Source organism: Phocoena phocoena, chromosome 12 (genome assembly GCF_963924675.1).
Source record: "Phocoena phocoena chromosome 12, mPhoPho1.1, whole genome shotgun sequence".
NCBI lineage: Eukaryota > Metazoa > Chordata > Mammalia > Artiodactyla > Phocoenidae > Phocoena > Phocoena phocoena.
In genome coordinates, this window is record NC_089230.1 from 26,358,141 (window position 1) to 26,376,433 (window position 18,293).

Below are 18,293 nucleotides of genomic sequence, written 5' to 3' on the forward strand. Positions count from 1 at the left end.
TGTCAGAGCCTTTGGCTCTTCGTGGGTGGCCTCTTCACCGTTGCTCTGCTTTTATCCTGACCAGTGTGTTTTAATATCTTTGTGGTAGGATAACCACCTCAGAGAGCTGATCTTCAGCGAGCCCCCGCGCAGCACGTGGATCCCCCGTCCATTTTATGACATTTAGTTACACAACTTCATTGAGGCTTAATTCAACCCTGAAGAGGTGTGATCCGAGCCCCGGTCACCATCAAAAACATCAAAGCATTGACTTGTCACTATGGAGGAGAGTTAGCCTATTGAAAAATATTGCACCTTTCTGACAGTGTTTTTGATGGCTGCTGTACACTTCTGTCTTCATCTTGTTTGACTGGAAAGTCTGAGATCACACTCTCAACCTCGTTTGCCTCAAAATCCCAATCAACAGCCAAGAGAAGTAAATACTACTAATTACTTCCAAATCTCCACTAAGTAATTATTTTTGTCTCTCTTACTTTTTCTATTAATTTTTTTCTCACATTTTTATCTTGATTTTCTCTCTGAAAATGTCAAGTGATGGAGATGTTAGTGGAAGAATCACATTACTTATGTGAGGATAAAAAGAAGTACTATGATTTATGGAAATTATTTGAAAAATAAAGTGGACGATATATGTTGATACCTAGTAAACACCTATTGATGGAACTGGGAGTTCCCAACAGCTATTCTTTCCAGTACCTTAGTGGTTTCAAATGGTTTGTCTCTGACTCTGTTATTTCTTTTATCTTTTCCTTTCTGAGGCAAGTTATCAAGTTGTAGAGACTCCAACCCACATTTGAATCTGTTTTTCCACAGTTACTATGATATTTAATTTGGATAAACACTTTGGAGATCACAAAATGTGGAGAAAAATCAAGTCCCTGGCCTCAAAAAGCAAGTCTGAAAGGGAAAGGGAAGGGAAGACATACGTACAAGAGATGACATAAGGAAGTGGGACTGCTTTTCTAACAACGAGACCAACATTTTCAAATTAATAATGGCGTCTTCAAAATAGACATTTTAGGAGGCTGTGCGCAAAAATCTCACAATGTATTTCCTAAACTCCTTTTTTCAGAGTTCTCAATAGAACCTGTATGCATCGGTCAGATTAAGGTTTGCCATTAAGTGGCAAACCTTCATCGTGGAGGTGTGGTTTAATTTTCAAAAGCATTCAAAGCCACTTCCAGCCAACTTGGGTAATCAAGCTAAGAAATGCTATGTTGGGCAAAAACAACGTGTGACTATAAAAAAAAAATGAGATGGAATTTTTTGCATGTATGCAAGCAACCGCTGAAGACAGTTGTAGCTGAAAGGAAGCATGCCCCAGATGCCAGAGCTGAGCGGTACCAGGAAATAATTATAAACCCTCCCAAGGGAACTGCTAGGACAATGCACACTCTTTGATGGGTAAATGCCAGTGTATTTATTTTAAGAAGTAGTCTCAACCTTAAAGTCCTACTTGCTCTCAAGCACCAACAGCAATATTCCAAAACATGTTTAAGCACATAGATTTACTTATTGAGGTGTGGCTATAAAGAAATAACATGCTTTTTATGTATGACTTATATATCACTCATCCATAGAAAAGTTCACATACCTGGCAGGGAAAGCATGTATTGATGGATTGTGTCCCAGATTCAGAAAATATCTGCTCTGTGAGAGCAGGGCCTTCTGTCTGCCACTGCACCCTAGTAACGATCAGTTTCTGTTTCTAGTAGGTGCCCAGTAATGAGGTTGAATGAATGATATGACTAAGTACCTTTCCACCAGAAAAAACTTCAATGAAGGAGAAATACTAGGGTTTTCCTCCTTGAATTCCTTGTGTGTGTGTGTGTGTACATATTTTTATTCACACTGAGAAAAGATAGGGAAAATCAGCATATGAAGCGTTTGCATTTTTAAGAATTGAACCCCTCATTGAAATTCTTATATATCTCCTTAGAAGCAGTCATCTGTAACATGCACACTTTCCAGTGACCATGCAATCTTTTCTTCCCACAACACTGCTCCTCGAAGCGTTCCCTAAAGGCAGTAAGTGAGTGTCCTAGTAGAGAACCCCGTTGTCCTCAGAGCACTTGGGCTCAAACAGCTTCCAGATGGCTGAATAACCACAGGCAAATCAGTCCGCCTCTCTGGCCCTCTATCTAATCAGCTATAAAGGGAGAATAGTAACCATGGAGGATGATACTGAACTAACGATTATCGAGCTCTTTCTTTGTACCAGGCGCTATTTTGGGAACCTTATTTAATCATTCCAACAAGCCTATGAGGCAGATGATATGATTGTTTTATTTTACAAATGAGGAAATCGAGTACAGAGGCTAAATGACTTACTTCAGGGCACACAGCTTAGGTACGCTGTAGAACAGGGAGTAGGTCCCAGTGTGGCTCTAGAACTCTTGTTCTTAAAACTTCTGCCTGACCTACTCCCGTAAACAATTATTAGAAGCCAATGAGATAGGGCGGGTGGCAGTGCCCTATATAACGTTCAGTATACTATTAAGAGAAAACAGAGGCAGTATGCAAGTACGGCAGCAAGTGGGCAAAGAAATAATTAGAGAAATTGTAGCGGGATTGGTAGAGGAAGATAATCGAGTTCAGAGGAACTAACGTTAACATCAAACCGTACTGGCTCCTTTACAGAAGACAGTTAAGTATATTTTCTCAGGTAAATAGTTCCTGAATAACATTTCAAGTGTTGTTTAGATGACTCACTTTCTGAGGGCACTTGATATATGTAATATATGTCAAGGGGGAAAAGAGGAAAGAGGAGTTAATATTTTTCAGGAGAGACAATTGATAACTTAAGACAAGAGAAAATATGCCTTTCCTTTCAGCACGATGAAGTTACAGCAATATTTAATCTGTTTGAAGGTAGTGACACTGTTTGGCTCTCCTTTGGTGGAGGCTGGGATGAGATATATCCAACTTTTGCTTCCTGAAACCGATCAATTACCCTCTGGTGCTTCTTGTACATCGATTGTTTTTAACCCCATTTCCCACAACAGAAAACTCATTCAGGAGGTGATTTTTTTTTCTTTTTTTGGTCTTACAACATAGTAGGTATTTTCCTATTTTGAAAGGCACTTGTAAGATGTAGCAACCACTTGCCATGAGCTGCTCTTCCTTCATTAAGAAGCATCTGTTGAGTATCTTCTGACTGTGCTAATCCCCTGTGTATAGTGTAAGTTTCCCAGGGTGATTTCAAGCCATCAGGGTTTGGTGGTTCAGACTGTGTCACCCTCATCCAGATGCTCATGTGAATCTGGGTCCTTCCCTTTCTCTACAATTTATGTGAGCCCAGTGGTCCCTGGTTAGTTCAGTTCAAAAGTATTTATTTGAGGGCTTCCCTGGTGGCGCAGTGGTTGAGAGTCCGCCTGCCGATGCAGGGGACACGGGTTCGTGCCCCGGTCCGGGAAGAGCCCACATGCCGCGGAGCGGCTGGGCCCCTGAGCCATGGCCGCTGACCCTGTGCGTCCGGAGCCTGTGCTCCGCAACGGGAGAGGCCACAGCAGTGAGAGACCCGCATACCGCAAAAAAAAAAAAAAAAAAAGTATTTATTTGAGAGGCACCGGGGATACAAAGAATCTTATAAGATATGGTGCTCAGGGTCAAACAGCTCAGAGCCTAGTGATGCCTTCATTGCTTCAGCTTCAGAAAGACAGATGGGGCTGGAGGGCTGGAGCCTTTCTCCGGGCAAAGGTGGGCAGGGCTTCCTCAATGCTGAGGTTCCCTTATTAATCATGAGCTTGAGAGACTTGAATGGCCCCAAAGGGAAGTCCCCAAAAGTGGACACATTTGACGGTTCAGCCTCTTGTAGTCTGATGGTTTTCCACAGGAGTGAATGAGCATACTGTCCATAATGGGAAACTCAGAAAGCCTCAGCCCCAGAAGAGAGAGGTTTGGGTAACCACGAGCCTGATTACCCTTTGTGAGTTCACTCTGAAAACCTCACCACTTTTTACCAGTGTTCATCAGGCACCAATTTATGCATAGACTTTTCCCACAGTATAATGAAATGGAAATACCTTTTACTGTCAGGCATATAATTAAAACTGCAACATACTTAAGATGATGACCTTAGTATTATCTTTGAGGCCATTAAGAAAATGTCACATACCATTTCATTCCACCTACAGAAAGGTAACTATAAGGTAATTCTTGGAACTAATGTAGCAGCCACATTTTATAAAACTCCACTAATGAAGTTGTCAAAGATTTACCCATTTCAAATTCCATTTATTTATTCTCTTTCTACTAGAAGGACCCAAGAGGAGATAGAGGACTTTTTCTTTTTGGGGTTATAACATAGATGAAGCTGGGCTAGAAGACTTTCCCAAAGGCCAAGATATAATGAGAGGAAAATAAACACTGAAAGGGAACACAGGTCTAAATGACATGACTTACAGGCTATAGCTAACCCATCATTACTTAGGAGTTCATTAAGTGGACCCCTTCTTGCTGACCCCGCACAGCTTTGTTAGGACAGAAGCCATCTTTTTGGTTGTTGTTCATTGGTTAATTTTTTTCCTTTTTTAAATTGAAATAGAGTTGATATACAATATTACATAAGTTACAGGTGTACCATATAATGAGTCACAATTTTTGAAGGTTATACTCCATTTATAGTTATAAAGTATTGGTATTCTTTGTGTTGTACAATATATCCCTGTAGCTTATCTTATACATAATAGTCTGTGCCTCTTAATCCCCTACCCCTCTACTGCCCTTCCCCACCTTCCCACTGGGAACCACTAGTTTGCAGAAGCCATCTTAAATACCCATTATCCAAGCGGGCCCCCCTCAAGTCTCCCTCCACTGACCAATGTCCATACCCCGGTCAGGGAAGCTCAAAGGGAGCCTGGATTTCTTGTCCCTTTCTGAGGTCTTCCGTGTTTCATTTTCTCCTGATAGACCAGCCTCCCACCCAGTGACTGTCGTCAGGAATACCCACTCCCTTTAGGGGAGACCATGCACACCCTCCACAACATCACGATGTAATCATGTCATTAAAATAGTGCAAGCCAATACTCTAAGTGGAGGCACACATGGAAAAATAAGGCGTCTTTTAGTTCCCAAAGATACTATAGGAAGAGGGTACCAAAACGGTAAAGGCATAAAAAGCGCAGAGCTAGTTAGGGTTTTGTGGGTGATTTGGTGTGACTAACGAGCATATAGTGCATTTGGCAGAATTACCAAAGGAGAGGCCAGACCAGACCATGGAGAACTTTGTGTACCAAACCGAAGTTGTAATGGTATAGCACTCCCAGAAATAAAATTATGTGTGCTAATCCAACAGCTTCGTGATTTGGGATATTAAATGGACGGACTTTCAGAGGATCAGAGCTGTACTTCCAGGCCATCAATCTATGCGAACAAAAATGCTTTTGTTACCCACGAATTGGCACATGACTCCTGATACCAATGTGGGTGTGACGTATTTCCTCTTTGGTGTTGATTAGATTATCTTATCGATACTGGCAGGTTAGGAGAATGACTTATCTCAACTGGAACATTTATTCAGGAGTGTTTTCTTTATGTTTTCCAAACTGGAAACAAACAGTGCCTACAACTTTGTGAAGATGAAAACACCACAAGGAAATACTAGTTATAAGTTGTTCTTTTTAAGATACTGTTTCTCCTCCTCAAAAACAAGTGCTAATTCTATTTTTTATCACTCTCTTGCATCATCAAAAGGGCAAATATTTCTTGATAAATCCTCATCTGTTGACTTAGCTTTCACAACACAGCAACTCTCTTACTGATGTGACTCTCATAGCTCTGCTTCATCAGGGGTTACTGTTTCTACTTTGAAAAGAGAGCTCCCAGCTGCGCCCACCTCACCCTCCATATCCACAGCCAGCATCTCGGTGCAAGCTCAGCCTTCCTCACTGGGGCTGCTGCAACTGCAGTCGCACAGGTCTCTCCAGTGCTATTCTTGCCCCCATCTTTCTTCCTTCCTCTCATAAAAGGCTAAGCCTTTTATGCAGTGGAAGCCATGGGCCTATTTGTATTTCAAATGGATTATTTCACCGTCCGGAGCCTGTGCTCTGCAACGGGAGAGGCCACAACAGCGAGAGGCCCGCGTACCGCAAAAAAAAAAAAAAATTAAAATGAACAGTCCATTTACTTTATTCCAAGTTATTTCTTTAAAAATTTGGGGGTATGTTTTAGGCATTTTGAGAATTCTGTTATTTACTTATATTAAAAGTCACACAGAAACCAATGTAGAAGATAAACCTTTGTATAGATAAACATTGAGAAAATATGCCTGGATTATAATATCTAAGATAACTTGTGTTTTTTTATTCTCCGAAAACAAATTGCCACAAATCAGACTATTGTGGTTCCTTCTCAGTTAGTTCTGTGGAGCCATGTTTTGGTAATGTCTTCCATCGCGATATTATAATACACAGTCTATTTTAATTTAGTTTTTACAAGATGCTAACCACTCTACATGTTAGTGTCATCTAAAAATATAGAACCACAGCATTTTAGATCTGGAAAGATCCTCCGAATTGTTTATGTTGACAGTGTTCCCCACTTTTTGTTTTGTTTTGTTTTGTTGCGGTACGCGGGCCTCTCACTGTTGTGGCCTCTCCCGTTGCAGAGCACAGGCTCCGGACACGCAGGCTTAGCAGCCATGGCTCACAGGCCCAGCCGCTCCGCGGCATGTGGGATCTTCCCGGACCAGGGCACGAAGCCGTGTCCCCTGCATCGGCAGGCGGACTCTCAACCACTGCACCACCAGGGAAGCCCTGTTCCCCACTTTTGAAGGGTTGGGGAATACTATACTTCATGGTGCTGCTTCCCCAAGTTCTCTGTTTTGTCTTAAAAATATGATTAAAAGTTAGAACCTAGTGATAGCACAGAGCAGTATTAAATCATTAATAATTATTCATTATATATAAGCTCCAGAAAAAGCCAATACCAGTTGATATGCAGTGCTTCCAAGGAGTTCGAAGAATAGAAATCAAAGACAGACACTTTGATGGCAGGTGGCATCCTTTAGAGATCCTTTCTACTGCTCCTACACACACACCCACACAGTGACCAGTTGACAGAGCTTCTCTTTGAGTGTTTAACTTCCCTCTCTGAAATAAAACTGAGGACTTCCCTGCTGGCGCAGTGGTTAAGAAGCCGCCTGCCAATGCAGGGGACATGGGTTTGATCCCTGGTCCAGGAAGATCCCACATGCCGCAGAGCAGCTAAGCCCATGTGCCCCAACTACTGAGCCTGCGCTCTAGAGCCCACGAGCCAGAACTACTGAGCCCGCATTCCACCACTACTGAAGCCCGTGTGCCTAGAGCCCGTGCTCCTCAACAAGAGAAGCTACCGCAATGAGAAGCCTGCGCACCGCAACGAAGAGTAGCCCCCGGTTGCCGCAACTAGAGAGAAAAGCCCGTGCGCAGCAACAAAGACCCAACGCAGCCAATAAATAAATAAATAAATTTATTAAATAAAATAAAACTGAGGTATTAAAAAAAATGAGCAAGGTTAAAAGTAGGAGTCATTACAAATGTAGCACATGCTTGCACACATGCCCGAACACAAACTCAGCCACTTATAGTTCGGTCACCCTGCCACGTGTTAAAGAGCTTACTTTGGCTCAGAATCAGGGTCATGTTACATTATAAAGTTTAATTCCAAAGGAAAGAATTTTTTCTTTCTTTTCATTTGGCTTGTGGGATTACAATACATTATATAGAGCTAATCTTAGCCAAGGATTACCACAATCATAAAGCTAATTCCTTTCTCTGACATTAGTCTCAGTTGATTTATACAAGAATTATTGAACGTTAGCCAAAATTGGACCAGCCTTCAGTGACTTAGCTCAGTTTTATTTCCTGTTTGATTTGAAATATCAAAATTTGATATTTTCCAAATTCATTGACTAGAATATGCATATTTATGATAAGTTCTTCATAATATCTGATTATTTGTTACTCAGGACTTTGGGATCTCTCCAGTAGTTTAAATTAATATTTTGATTCTTTCATATCACCACAGAATTTTTTCATTTATTGTATTTAAAGGATCGTCTTTGTTTTCTTTTATAAGTAACTATTCTTCACTTTTCTTTTTTCCTTTTCTAATTTTTTGGTAGTTTCTCCATTTTTTATCATTCCTTTACAGAGGATTTCTATAAATTAATCCTCTAGGATACAGCCTTTCTTAGAACACAGTTAGGTGAACATATCAGTGTTTTTATTGTTTTGTTTTGTTTGTTTTTCTTTTTTGCAGTACGTGGGCCTCTCACTGTTGTGGCCTCTCCTGTTGTGGAGCACAAGCTCCAGATGTGCAGGCTCAGCGGCCATGGCTCACGGGCCTAGCCTCTCTGTGGCATGTGGGATCTTCCCAGACCGGGGCACGAACCCGTGTCCCCTGCATCAGCAAGCAGACTCCCAACCGCTGCGCCACCAGGGAAGCCTGCATATCAGTGTTTAATTAAATAAATTGTCTTCTTTCATTAGTTCTTATTATAATTATTTCTTTATTATATACTTTAGTAAAGCTAACCCCAGCTCCAGTCTCCAGTCTCTGGCCTTTCAGTGACATCTATCCTAAATTTTATTTCTATATCTAATAAAGGGATTGTTTCAGTTATCTTCTGGTGCATAACAAACTGCCCCAACATTTAATGGTTTAAAAGAATCATTTTATAATTTCTCATAATTCTGAGGATTTATCTAGGGCTCAGCTGGATGGTTCTTCAGCTGGTCTCTTTCAGAGCCTCTCGTGAAGCTTCAGTCTATGGCACATGGGGCTGGAATGTCCACAGTGGCTTCATTCTGGCCCCTTGGTTGGAAGACTGGGCTCAGCTGGGACACTGGGACAGCCGAACCTCTCCCTCTTCACATGGCCTCTTGACATGGTTTCTCCAGCATAGTAGCCCACTTTTTACATGGCAGCTCAGTGCTTTCAAAAGGACAAAAGTGGAAGCTCATAGGCCTTGTTAAGGCTCAGTCCCAGTATCAATTTTGTTGGTTAAAGAGGACCATGAGGTCAGCCCATGTTCAGTTTGGAAGGAAATACACAGAGCATGAGTACTGGAAGGTGTGGCTCATTGGGGACCGTATCTGGAGACCAGCTACCACATGTTAGGTCTTCCTTTCTCTCTATTAAGACCTCAATTCCTCTCTACTCCTTTTTCAGTTTCCTGTGTCTCTGGTGGTCTGCCTAAACCTACAAATATAACCTTCTTATCTATAAACATGAAGAATATCCTACAGTGGAACCCACCACAGGGCCTACAAGGAGTGGAAGTTACTTATTCTGTGCAGTATTTCATGTAAGTTGGTTCTTTTCGTTTTGGCTAATTTATAAGCACAAGACTCAGACTCCTATTAATTGTGCAAAGATAAACCATCTATTGTATTAAATGAGTGAGGAAAAAGAAAGGTTTTAGATATTTCATGTTAAATTATCTCATTGTGTTGTGTTAGATTAAATTAGACAACAGTTTCTTCATGGAAACAGAGTATTGAGTACTTAGGCAAGAAGAAGTTGTTTAAATGGAGAAAAGAAGTCTGTCAAAACGTTATTCTGTGGCTGAGCAAACAAGGAAATCCATCACCTCTGAAACATCGATACTTATTAGAACTATAGGACATTTTTAAGTGAAACTGAGTGCAGAATTCTGTACAACTCACAGTTTTTATTAAAGATACTAGTGAATGGACATTTTCACTTTTCACCTCTCACTCAACGCACATTGCAATCAAGAAGGAATGCAAAATGGTAAGTCGGTGTGTGATAGATCCTCACTCCTATACCCACTCACCTAATATTTAATAAAGAGCTGGCTCCATTCAAAGAGTAATTGTCCCAGAGAATCCAGCACACCTATCCCTAATTACTGAAAGGGAGAAAGACAAAAAGAACACAAGTCAAACATTCCTGAAAGCTTTCTCATGGAAATTAAAGAAAAATTCAGACAAATAATGGTTCATAGTTTGAATCCATAAACAACATGTTCTCTAATGGTAAACCTCAAAGAAGGGATAACAGTCAAAGAAGAGATTCCAAGACAAGAAGAATAACTTTTTTAAAAAGCACGGTGGCAGAACTTAGGAAGAAGATGGAAAATAAAAATGTTATATAGAGATGAAAAACCTATTATAGCTAACAGGTAGTAATAATTGAACAGGTAATAATGACTATCTGGAATTGCATACTGAAAAGCATGCTCTGTCTAGGAAAATTTAATAAAAATAACAGGAAGACATGTCTTGGTAAAGTTATTTAACTTTGAAGAAAATGAAATTATTTATGACCGTCACAGCAAAAGCAATGATTTCTATCTGGCAACACTCAGTTCATGACAGTGATGTATCTTCTGAGGGAAAAATAAGTGTGACCTAAGACTCTTACCAAGTTCAGCAAATATATTTTCTGTATTTTCAAGCAGGTTGAACTTGGGCTATCACTCCCCTGAGACCTTCTTGCAGGCTGTGGTTGGGAGGGAGCACTAACTAAAGATGATATCCAGCTGACAGAGGGATAAAGATGAGCCTAAATGAGCTTAGAAATGACAAGACTTTGGCAAAAAGGGAGCAGGCATTGAAACTACCTAGATGTAGAACTAAGACTAGTGCTGGGAAATACGGTTACAGAAATTTCTTGTAAATGTTTGAACCTTATCAATAATATAACAAATCAGAAGGTGGGGAAAAACTGTATATGTACTGACTTCCGTAGCATGAAGCCATTATATGTGATCCAAAATGAAAATATGTCATCATTTTAATAACTAAACTCTCAATATCTTTCATACACAATTTTCTTAATTTAAAAGATCTTTTTAAGAACTAATATCTCATGTGGTGATGAAACATTTGAACTACAGTGATTCATTTCATTTTAATTTCTTTTTCTTCGAAGTTTGAATCAAGTTAAATTTACTACTTTTATTAAAGTCATAAGTATGGCATAACCTAGCTTTTGTCTATGTATTCAGCTATTGAATCATTCCTCTGGGTACCTATAAGCATAATGAGATGTGCAGAATCATGTGTACCAAATGTTTCAGGGTAATGGGCTTCAGGGTAATTTATTTCTCTCTTGGTTATACTTTTCTGATTGCCTGAGTTTAAAAACTGTACCATATTTACAAAAAAGAATAACATCATTTTTGTCTTTGAAAAGAAAATTCTGAGGCGATATGGGGATATATGTATATGTATAGCTGATTCACTTTGTTATACTGCAGAAACTAACACACCATTGTAAAGCAATTATACTCCAATAAAGGTGTTAAAAAAAAAGAAAAGAAAAGAAAATTCTGACCATTAAAGGCAGTGAAAGACTTTGGCTGCTACTCACAATGACCTCATTTATCTAGAACTTCATTCTCATTGCCGAAGAATTTCTCAGGAAGCAGTATTTTAGGGAAGAGGCGTCACTCTGCCAGGAGAAACAGCTCATGAGTGTGTCCTTGTCTCCTTTTTCATTAGGTGGAGCAAGGAGCTTGTTCTGTTCTTTATGTGTTTATGTGATTCAGAAAAGGATTTAAAAAGAGAGAGAGAGAGAGTAATCACTGCTCTGTGAGAGTAGATAATTTAGATTACATAAATTTCAAAATGAATATTTGAAAATAAACTTGCCATGATGGAGTTCTTACATGCCTGTGAATGTGGACAGTGGGCAGGATTACAGGGCAGCTGTGTCACTGACGGCTCCAGGCTCAGTTCCAAAGACAAACTGTCCTGGGGTCATAGCCAGACTGTGAACCTAAATGGGTAGCCTTGGGCAGGTTACATATTATACTTTTTTACTTTTGAGTGAAGTTTGTTTCTAAGCAAAAAATGAAATTTTAACAAACGTTTAAATTATATCTACCCAAAGAATTTAATGCCAAAAATAGAGTGTAGCATTAAAAGCACAAGCTTTAGCATCAGGGAAAAGTGGTTCAAATCCCAGATATGCCTGTTATACTAGTCAGACTGCCTTGAGCAGCTCCCTTAATATCATTGAGCCTCAATTTCCTCATCTGTAAAATGGGATGAAAATAACAGTACCTACCTCCTAAGGTTATTATGATAATTAAATGAGATAAAGCTTTTAAATCCTAAGCAGCAGTCCAAGCGCATAATAGGCACTTGATAAATATTTCCTGCCATTACCAGAAATCAGAGACCACTGAGGGCCCCGCATGACTTTTTGACATGCATGAACATCATTACTGTAGTATTTATTGAATGTTTCATGTCTATCAGCTTGTCAGACTTACAAAGCATTTTGTCCAGAATTCAGTAAAGAGCGTTTCTCCTTCATTGACATCTGTCATGGGAAGCTGCCTTGCCCTCGGCAAAGTCAGGAAATTTGAGGAGAAAAGGTCAAATAGGGGATGGCAATATTTTTCAAACCACAAGTCAAGATCTGTTGGTGGGCCATGAAGTCAATTTTGAGGGAGGGACATAACTAGCATCTTTTTTTTTTTTTTTTTGCGGTACACGGGCCTCTCACTGTTGTGGCCTCTCCCGTTGCGGAGCACAGGCTCCGGACGCGCAGGCTCAGCGGCCATGGCTCACGGGCCCAGCTGCTCCGCGGCATGTGGGATCTTCCCGGACCGGGGCACGAACCCGTGTCCCCTGCCTTGGCAGGCGGACTCCCAACCACTGCGCCACTGGGGAAGCCCTAGCATCTTTTTTTTAACGGGAAGGATTAGAATGGTGTGGAGTGGATTAGAATGGAAAATAACTAAGTGCCTGGCATGTTGTAAAGTTTAGGTATTACCTTCCAAGACCTTTGTTTTAGTATGTTGGATGCGTGTGTGAACTGGGTCACACTGTAAAATGTATTTCTTTCTATGGCTCACAGTCAATAAAAAGTTTGAAAGCCCCTCAGCATGGTGATTACTTGAATGGAGAAATTGGTCAACAAGATCTAACTATATTTCTAATGTTTTCTGGTAGCTGTGGTACTTATGAAACAGGAGACATTTACTTTCAGGACTCTGCTGCCGTATTTGGAAAAGAGAAGATACCCTTAAGCTTCGGCAACACTTGATAAAGTTGACATTTCATCCTTCTCAACACCCAGTCTTCCCTTGACTTTTGTGATGTCTGTTTTTCCTTCTCCCTCTCTAGCTGCTATTTCTAAGTGTACTTTGTATCTCACCTTTATTTTTTAAATAAATTTATTTATTTTATTTATTTATTATTTTTGGCTGCGTTGGGTCTTCGTTGCTGAACGCGGGCTCTTCTCTCGCTGCGGTGAGCGGGAGCTACTGTTCGTTGTGGTGCGCGGGCTTCTCATTGCGGTGGCTTCTCTTGTTGCGGAGCATGGGCTCTAGGCACGTGGGCTTCAGTAGTTGTGGCACACGGACACAGTAGTTGTGGCTTGCGGGCTCTAGAGCGCAGGCTCAGTAGTTGTGATGCATGGGCTTAATTGCTCCGCGACATGTGGGATCTTCCCGGACCAGGGATTGAACCCATGTCCCCTGCATTGGCAGGCGGACTCTCAACCACTGTGCCACCAGGGCAGTCCCTGTATCTCACCTTTAAATCTTGCTGCCCCTGAAATTTTATCCTAGGCTTTGCTTTGTCTCCATGGGTAATTTCATTCATGCCTGTGCCTTCCATGAGCAGATTTATGCCATAGATTTCAAAATCCCTACCTCCCACTCACCCCTTTCTCCTGAGCTCCAGCGCCTTCTGAGCATCCGCATTCGGATACCTTTTACGTATCTTAAGCTCAACATGTCAAAAACTGAACTCATTATCTTTCCCTCCCCCCTCCTCTCCCCATTTCCCAAACCCACTCTTCTTCCACATTCCTGATCTTGGTAAATGTTACCACCATTCCACCCAACTAGCCCGGACAGTAAGAGACATCGTCCTTAACACCTTCTTTTCCCTCATCTCTCTCATGCACTCAATCACCAAGTCTTGTCTCCTAATATTTTTTACTTTTGTCCTGTCATTCATTCCACTGCCACCATCCTTGTGCAAGCCACCTACCTCTTCCACCTGGACCACTCTAGCATCCTCTCAACTGCTCCCCAGTCAGCCACCCTTGACCCATTACATTCTCTACGCTACCACCAGAGTTAGCTGTCTAAAAGCCTGACACACCTGCTTTAATCCTTTCAGTAGCCTCTCATGCAACCCTGTCTCTTTCACTTGGCTCTTCCCATGTCACTTAAACTCTCAATACCTCAGTCTCTTCCACCTGAGAAATGCTAAAATATTTCCCACCTCCTATTTTCTATGGGTGTTATGTTTTTAATAAAGGAGAGGAAAAACAGATGTGAACAACCTAGTTACTATCATCATCATCACTATGATCATTGAAAATGCTAATTTCGGAATGCACTCCAACCTAGTGAATTTTCCCCAGAACCCTTGAGGGCAAGTATATTTTTAAATTCTATGAGAATGTCAAGAAGAATTTCCAAGGAAAAAATGACTAATTTTTCTTAAAACAATCTATCCAAAAAAAAAGACACATCAAACTGACCTTGGTATGCATGTGGGCTAAAAATTTACATAGAAGAATTGATCACACAATCTGTAAAATGTTTACTGTAGGCCAAGCCTAATAATAAAATACATGCTTTCAAAATGTACTATCCACATTATAATTCACAGAAAAGAGAGGTGATTATAGAAACTCTGACTCATGTTCCTGACAGCTAATGAAAAAAATTGCCAGCAGCAAAAGTAGATTCTTTTTTATCTCAATGACAAGCACTTTTGTTGTTCTGAAGAGAAGGTCTTAAGTTCCATTCAGTTTTATGTAATGACTGTTTTTTTTTTTTCCTACTGTAAAGCATAGAGAGCACCTCATTGTTAATTCACAGTTTCCTTCTCAGCAGATATGGGCAAAAGGAATGGCTGAATAAATCCGAATGCAGAAATATCAGTAGGACCTACTGTGATCTCTCTGCTGAAACTTCTGACTACGAACGTCAATATTATGCCAAAGCTAAGGCCATTTGGGGAACGAATTGTTCTAAATGGGCAGAAACTGGACGATTCTATCCTTTTTTAGAAAGTAAGTAACACAGTTGTTTGTTAAACATGTATCAATATCAAGTTCATCTGACCCCCTAATGTAACAGTCTCTGCCTCATAGACAGCCTTGTCGAGGCCAGCACTCTGCACTCTGTCGATCAGGTGAAGTGACCAGCCCAAGGTACTTCACCTTGCTGCATCTCAGAGTCTCATCTTTAGAATGAAAGTTTTGGCCAAGTGTCTCTTAAGATTGCTCCCGGATCCAGAATTGACGCTAGATGCCAATAATTTTTTTTTTCTTTTTTTGCGGTACGCGGGACTCTCATTGTTGTGGCCTCTCCTGTGCAGAGCACAGGCTCCGGACGCGCAGGCTCAGCGGCCATGGCTCACGGGCCCAGCCCCTCCGCGGCATGTGGGATCTTCCCGGACCGGGGCACAAACCCGTGTCCCCTGCATCGGCAGGCGGGCTCTCAACCACTGCGCCACCAGGGAAGCCCTAGATGCCAATATTATCAAATTTTGAGTTTGTTTTATTGTTTAGTTGAGATTATATAATTTGAGGAACAACTGACAGATTTATTTTCATGTTGTGGGTTTATAAACTATTTGACATATGCCCGCAGGTTGATTGAAGATTGTTCTGATCACCAAACTAAGTCTCTTCTTGTTACAAACTTGGTAGAGTTATTACATAATTTCTAGATGTAACTCAGAATTAAGGCAACATCTTCCTGGTATTTCCTTTGAAAATTTTCCATCCCTGATCTGTGACTGATTCGGCCATAGAGGACCCACTCAGAGCTGCCATGATGAAATTTACAAGCACCCCCTAAGTTCTGGAGCTGGAGCCTTTCCTTTGCTGCCTTTCTGGATCAGAAGTCAGCAAACTATGGCCTCGGACTAAATGCAGCACCCCCTCCCCTTTCTATTTTTGTACAAGACAAGAGCTAAGAATGGTTTTTACATTTATATAAATAATAGTTGCGACAGAGATCACATGGCCTGCAAAGCCTAAAATACTTACGTCAGTACCTTTATGGTAAAAGTTTGCTAATCTCTGTTCTAGATCATTCTCCAAAGTTTACTTCCCCAGAGGTCTTTAGCAGCGCTTCATTTCTCCATTTCTGATTTTTACAAACACATCAAATCCTCTTAATGTTATTTATCACCAACGTTTCAAGTCCCAGGAGTGTTGCACACACTTTTTTTTTTTTTTTTTTTTTTTTTTTTTTGCGGTACATGGGCCTCTTAGTGCTGTAGCCTCTCCGTTGCAGAGCACAGGCTCCGGACGTGCAGGCTCAGTGGCCATGGCTCACGGGCCCAGCCGCTCCGCGGCATGTGGGATCCTCCCGGACCGGGGCACGAAACCGTGTCCCCTGCATCGGCAGGCGGACTCTCAACCACTGCGCCACCAGGGAAGCCCATGCAAATACTTTTAATTATATTTACCGTCATCTAGTACTGTTGATCCATGTGACTAGGAGCTACATATGACTAAGTAAACTTGCTGCTTTAACGTTCTATCAGTGTGGGACATGATTGCTTCAAGATTCGGTATCACTTGGGCCCACCTAGAGCATTCTGAGGCATCTCAGATAAGAGGGTGGGCTTTAGAGCTTTGATCCCAGTAGGATTATATTGTCTCATCCGAGGTGATTTCTACATCTCAACGTGATCATTCCCTCTCCCCTCCCCTTTAAGCACAAATTGGCCCACCAGAGGTTGCTTTGACTACTGATGAGAAATCCATATCTATTGTTCTGATGGCTCCAAAGAAGTGGAAGAAAAACCCAGAAGAAAGCTCTATTTCCCTGGAACAAATATACTCTAATCTGAAGTATAATGTGTCCATACATAATACTAAATCAAATAGAACGGTAAGCCTGAAATGGAATGGGGACCTATCATTTGTGTCACTTTTTGCAGCTAATGCTGGAACACACAGCCCTGATGCTTAAATTCTCGGCATGTGAATCTGGGAAGGTGTGACATTCAAAAGTGTTGCCATACAAGATACAGTTGAAGCTGATGTGTAGAAATTTTAAAAACCGCCTTCAGATTTCCTTTACAGAAAGTCCCTGCTATGATGTTGCTGTTGGTGTGTAGAGCAATTGTCCACCTCACTTTGATGGAGAGTTTTTACTTGCGTAACATCTGTCAGTCACTCTCCAAGAAAGAAAAACATATCAGCAAGAACCCAGGACAAAGTGGAAGAAGAAATCCCTCCTTATGTCCTTATTTAGAATTGTTCCCACAATTTGCCCAGTCCCTAACTGGGACTGCCAAGCTGAAGGAAACGGATATTTTAAAGCTGTTGCTAAAAAAAAAAAGCTCTTAGTGATAGTAAAGGACTTACTGGTACCTCAGTCTTCTGTTTCCTTCTAAAGTTACTTGTCTGGGGTGGTGCTGGAAATCTCTGGCTCTAACTGCTCTTCGCAATCCCCTATCCTAGTGGTCCCAGTGTGTGACAAACCGAACGCTGGTATTCGGCTGGCTGGAGCCGGACACTCTGTACTGCGTCCTCGTGGAGTCCTTCGTCCCAGGCCCTCCTCGCCTTGTTCAGCCGTCTGAGAAGCAGTGTGTCAGTACTTTGAAAGGTAAGCTTTGAGAATCTCAGCTGGTCTGAGGTAGGAAATCTGCTGAAACTAGAAGGAAGGATGGTGGTGTAGACAAGGTTTTGAAAATCCGTGTCTACCAGAAACAGGCTGGAGTGCAGGCAGAAACAACCACCAACAGAAATGCACTGAGCAGCCTGGGACTCTACCATTGAACTTGGCTCACAGCAGGGAGTGTTTTCACCTCCCAGGGCACTCTTAGCACCAGTCCAACAAGACTCTACCTTGGGAAATAAGAATTATAGGAATTTTTACACACACGGTTTTTCTTCTTTAAAACTATAATCGCTCTGATCAGTAGAAGTTCTGTGGTCTTTAAGAACATCACATGAGTTTTTTCCTAGGAACAAAGCAGTATCCTAAAAACACTTTACGACAGAGTCTTTTGCTCCCCCTCGGGAATACAAATTATAGGCGCTGCAGGTTGTGTTCAGATATCACTCACTGTGCAAGGCTGTGCAAGGGCCTGGGATCAGCAAATCAGTTACTACTCCCTCACTCTTATAGTTGCTTCTCTCTCTTTCCTTTTGTCTCCTCGTGTTTTCTGAACTTGGCTGCCAAGGAAGTGTGGTTGAAGAGTCTCGTTCCTGTTAGGAGACTAGAGTTATAGGAGCCTGGCGTTTGTTTAATCGTTCTCCCCTGAGGGTGGTAAGACCCTGAACTCAAAACCTAAAAATTGAAAATAAATCCTAAAGTTTACCTTCATTGAATGGCTCTTCAT

General features: G+C 41.3%; 1 protein-coding gene across 1 annotated transcript in view; it reads left to right on the forward strand.

The window, feature by feature from the left end:
- Nucleotides 1–18,293, forward strand: part of IL20RA (interleukin 20 receptor subunit alpha) — a 34,823-nt gene that overhangs the window by 9,751 nt on the left and 6,779 nt on the right. Inside the window, exons 2-5 of the mRNA XM_065888858.1 lie at nucleotides 9,154–9,289; nucleotides 14,819–14,997; nucleotides 16,659–16,834; nucleotides 17,410–17,554. Coding sequence (XP_065744930.1) covers nucleotides 9,154–9,289; nucleotides 14,819–14,997; nucleotides 16,659–16,834; nucleotides 17,410–17,554 — 636 coding nt within the window. The remainder of the gene's footprint in view (nucleotides 1–9,153; nucleotides 9,290–14,818; nucleotides 14,998–16,658; nucleotides 16,835–17,409; nucleotides 17,555–18,293) is intronic.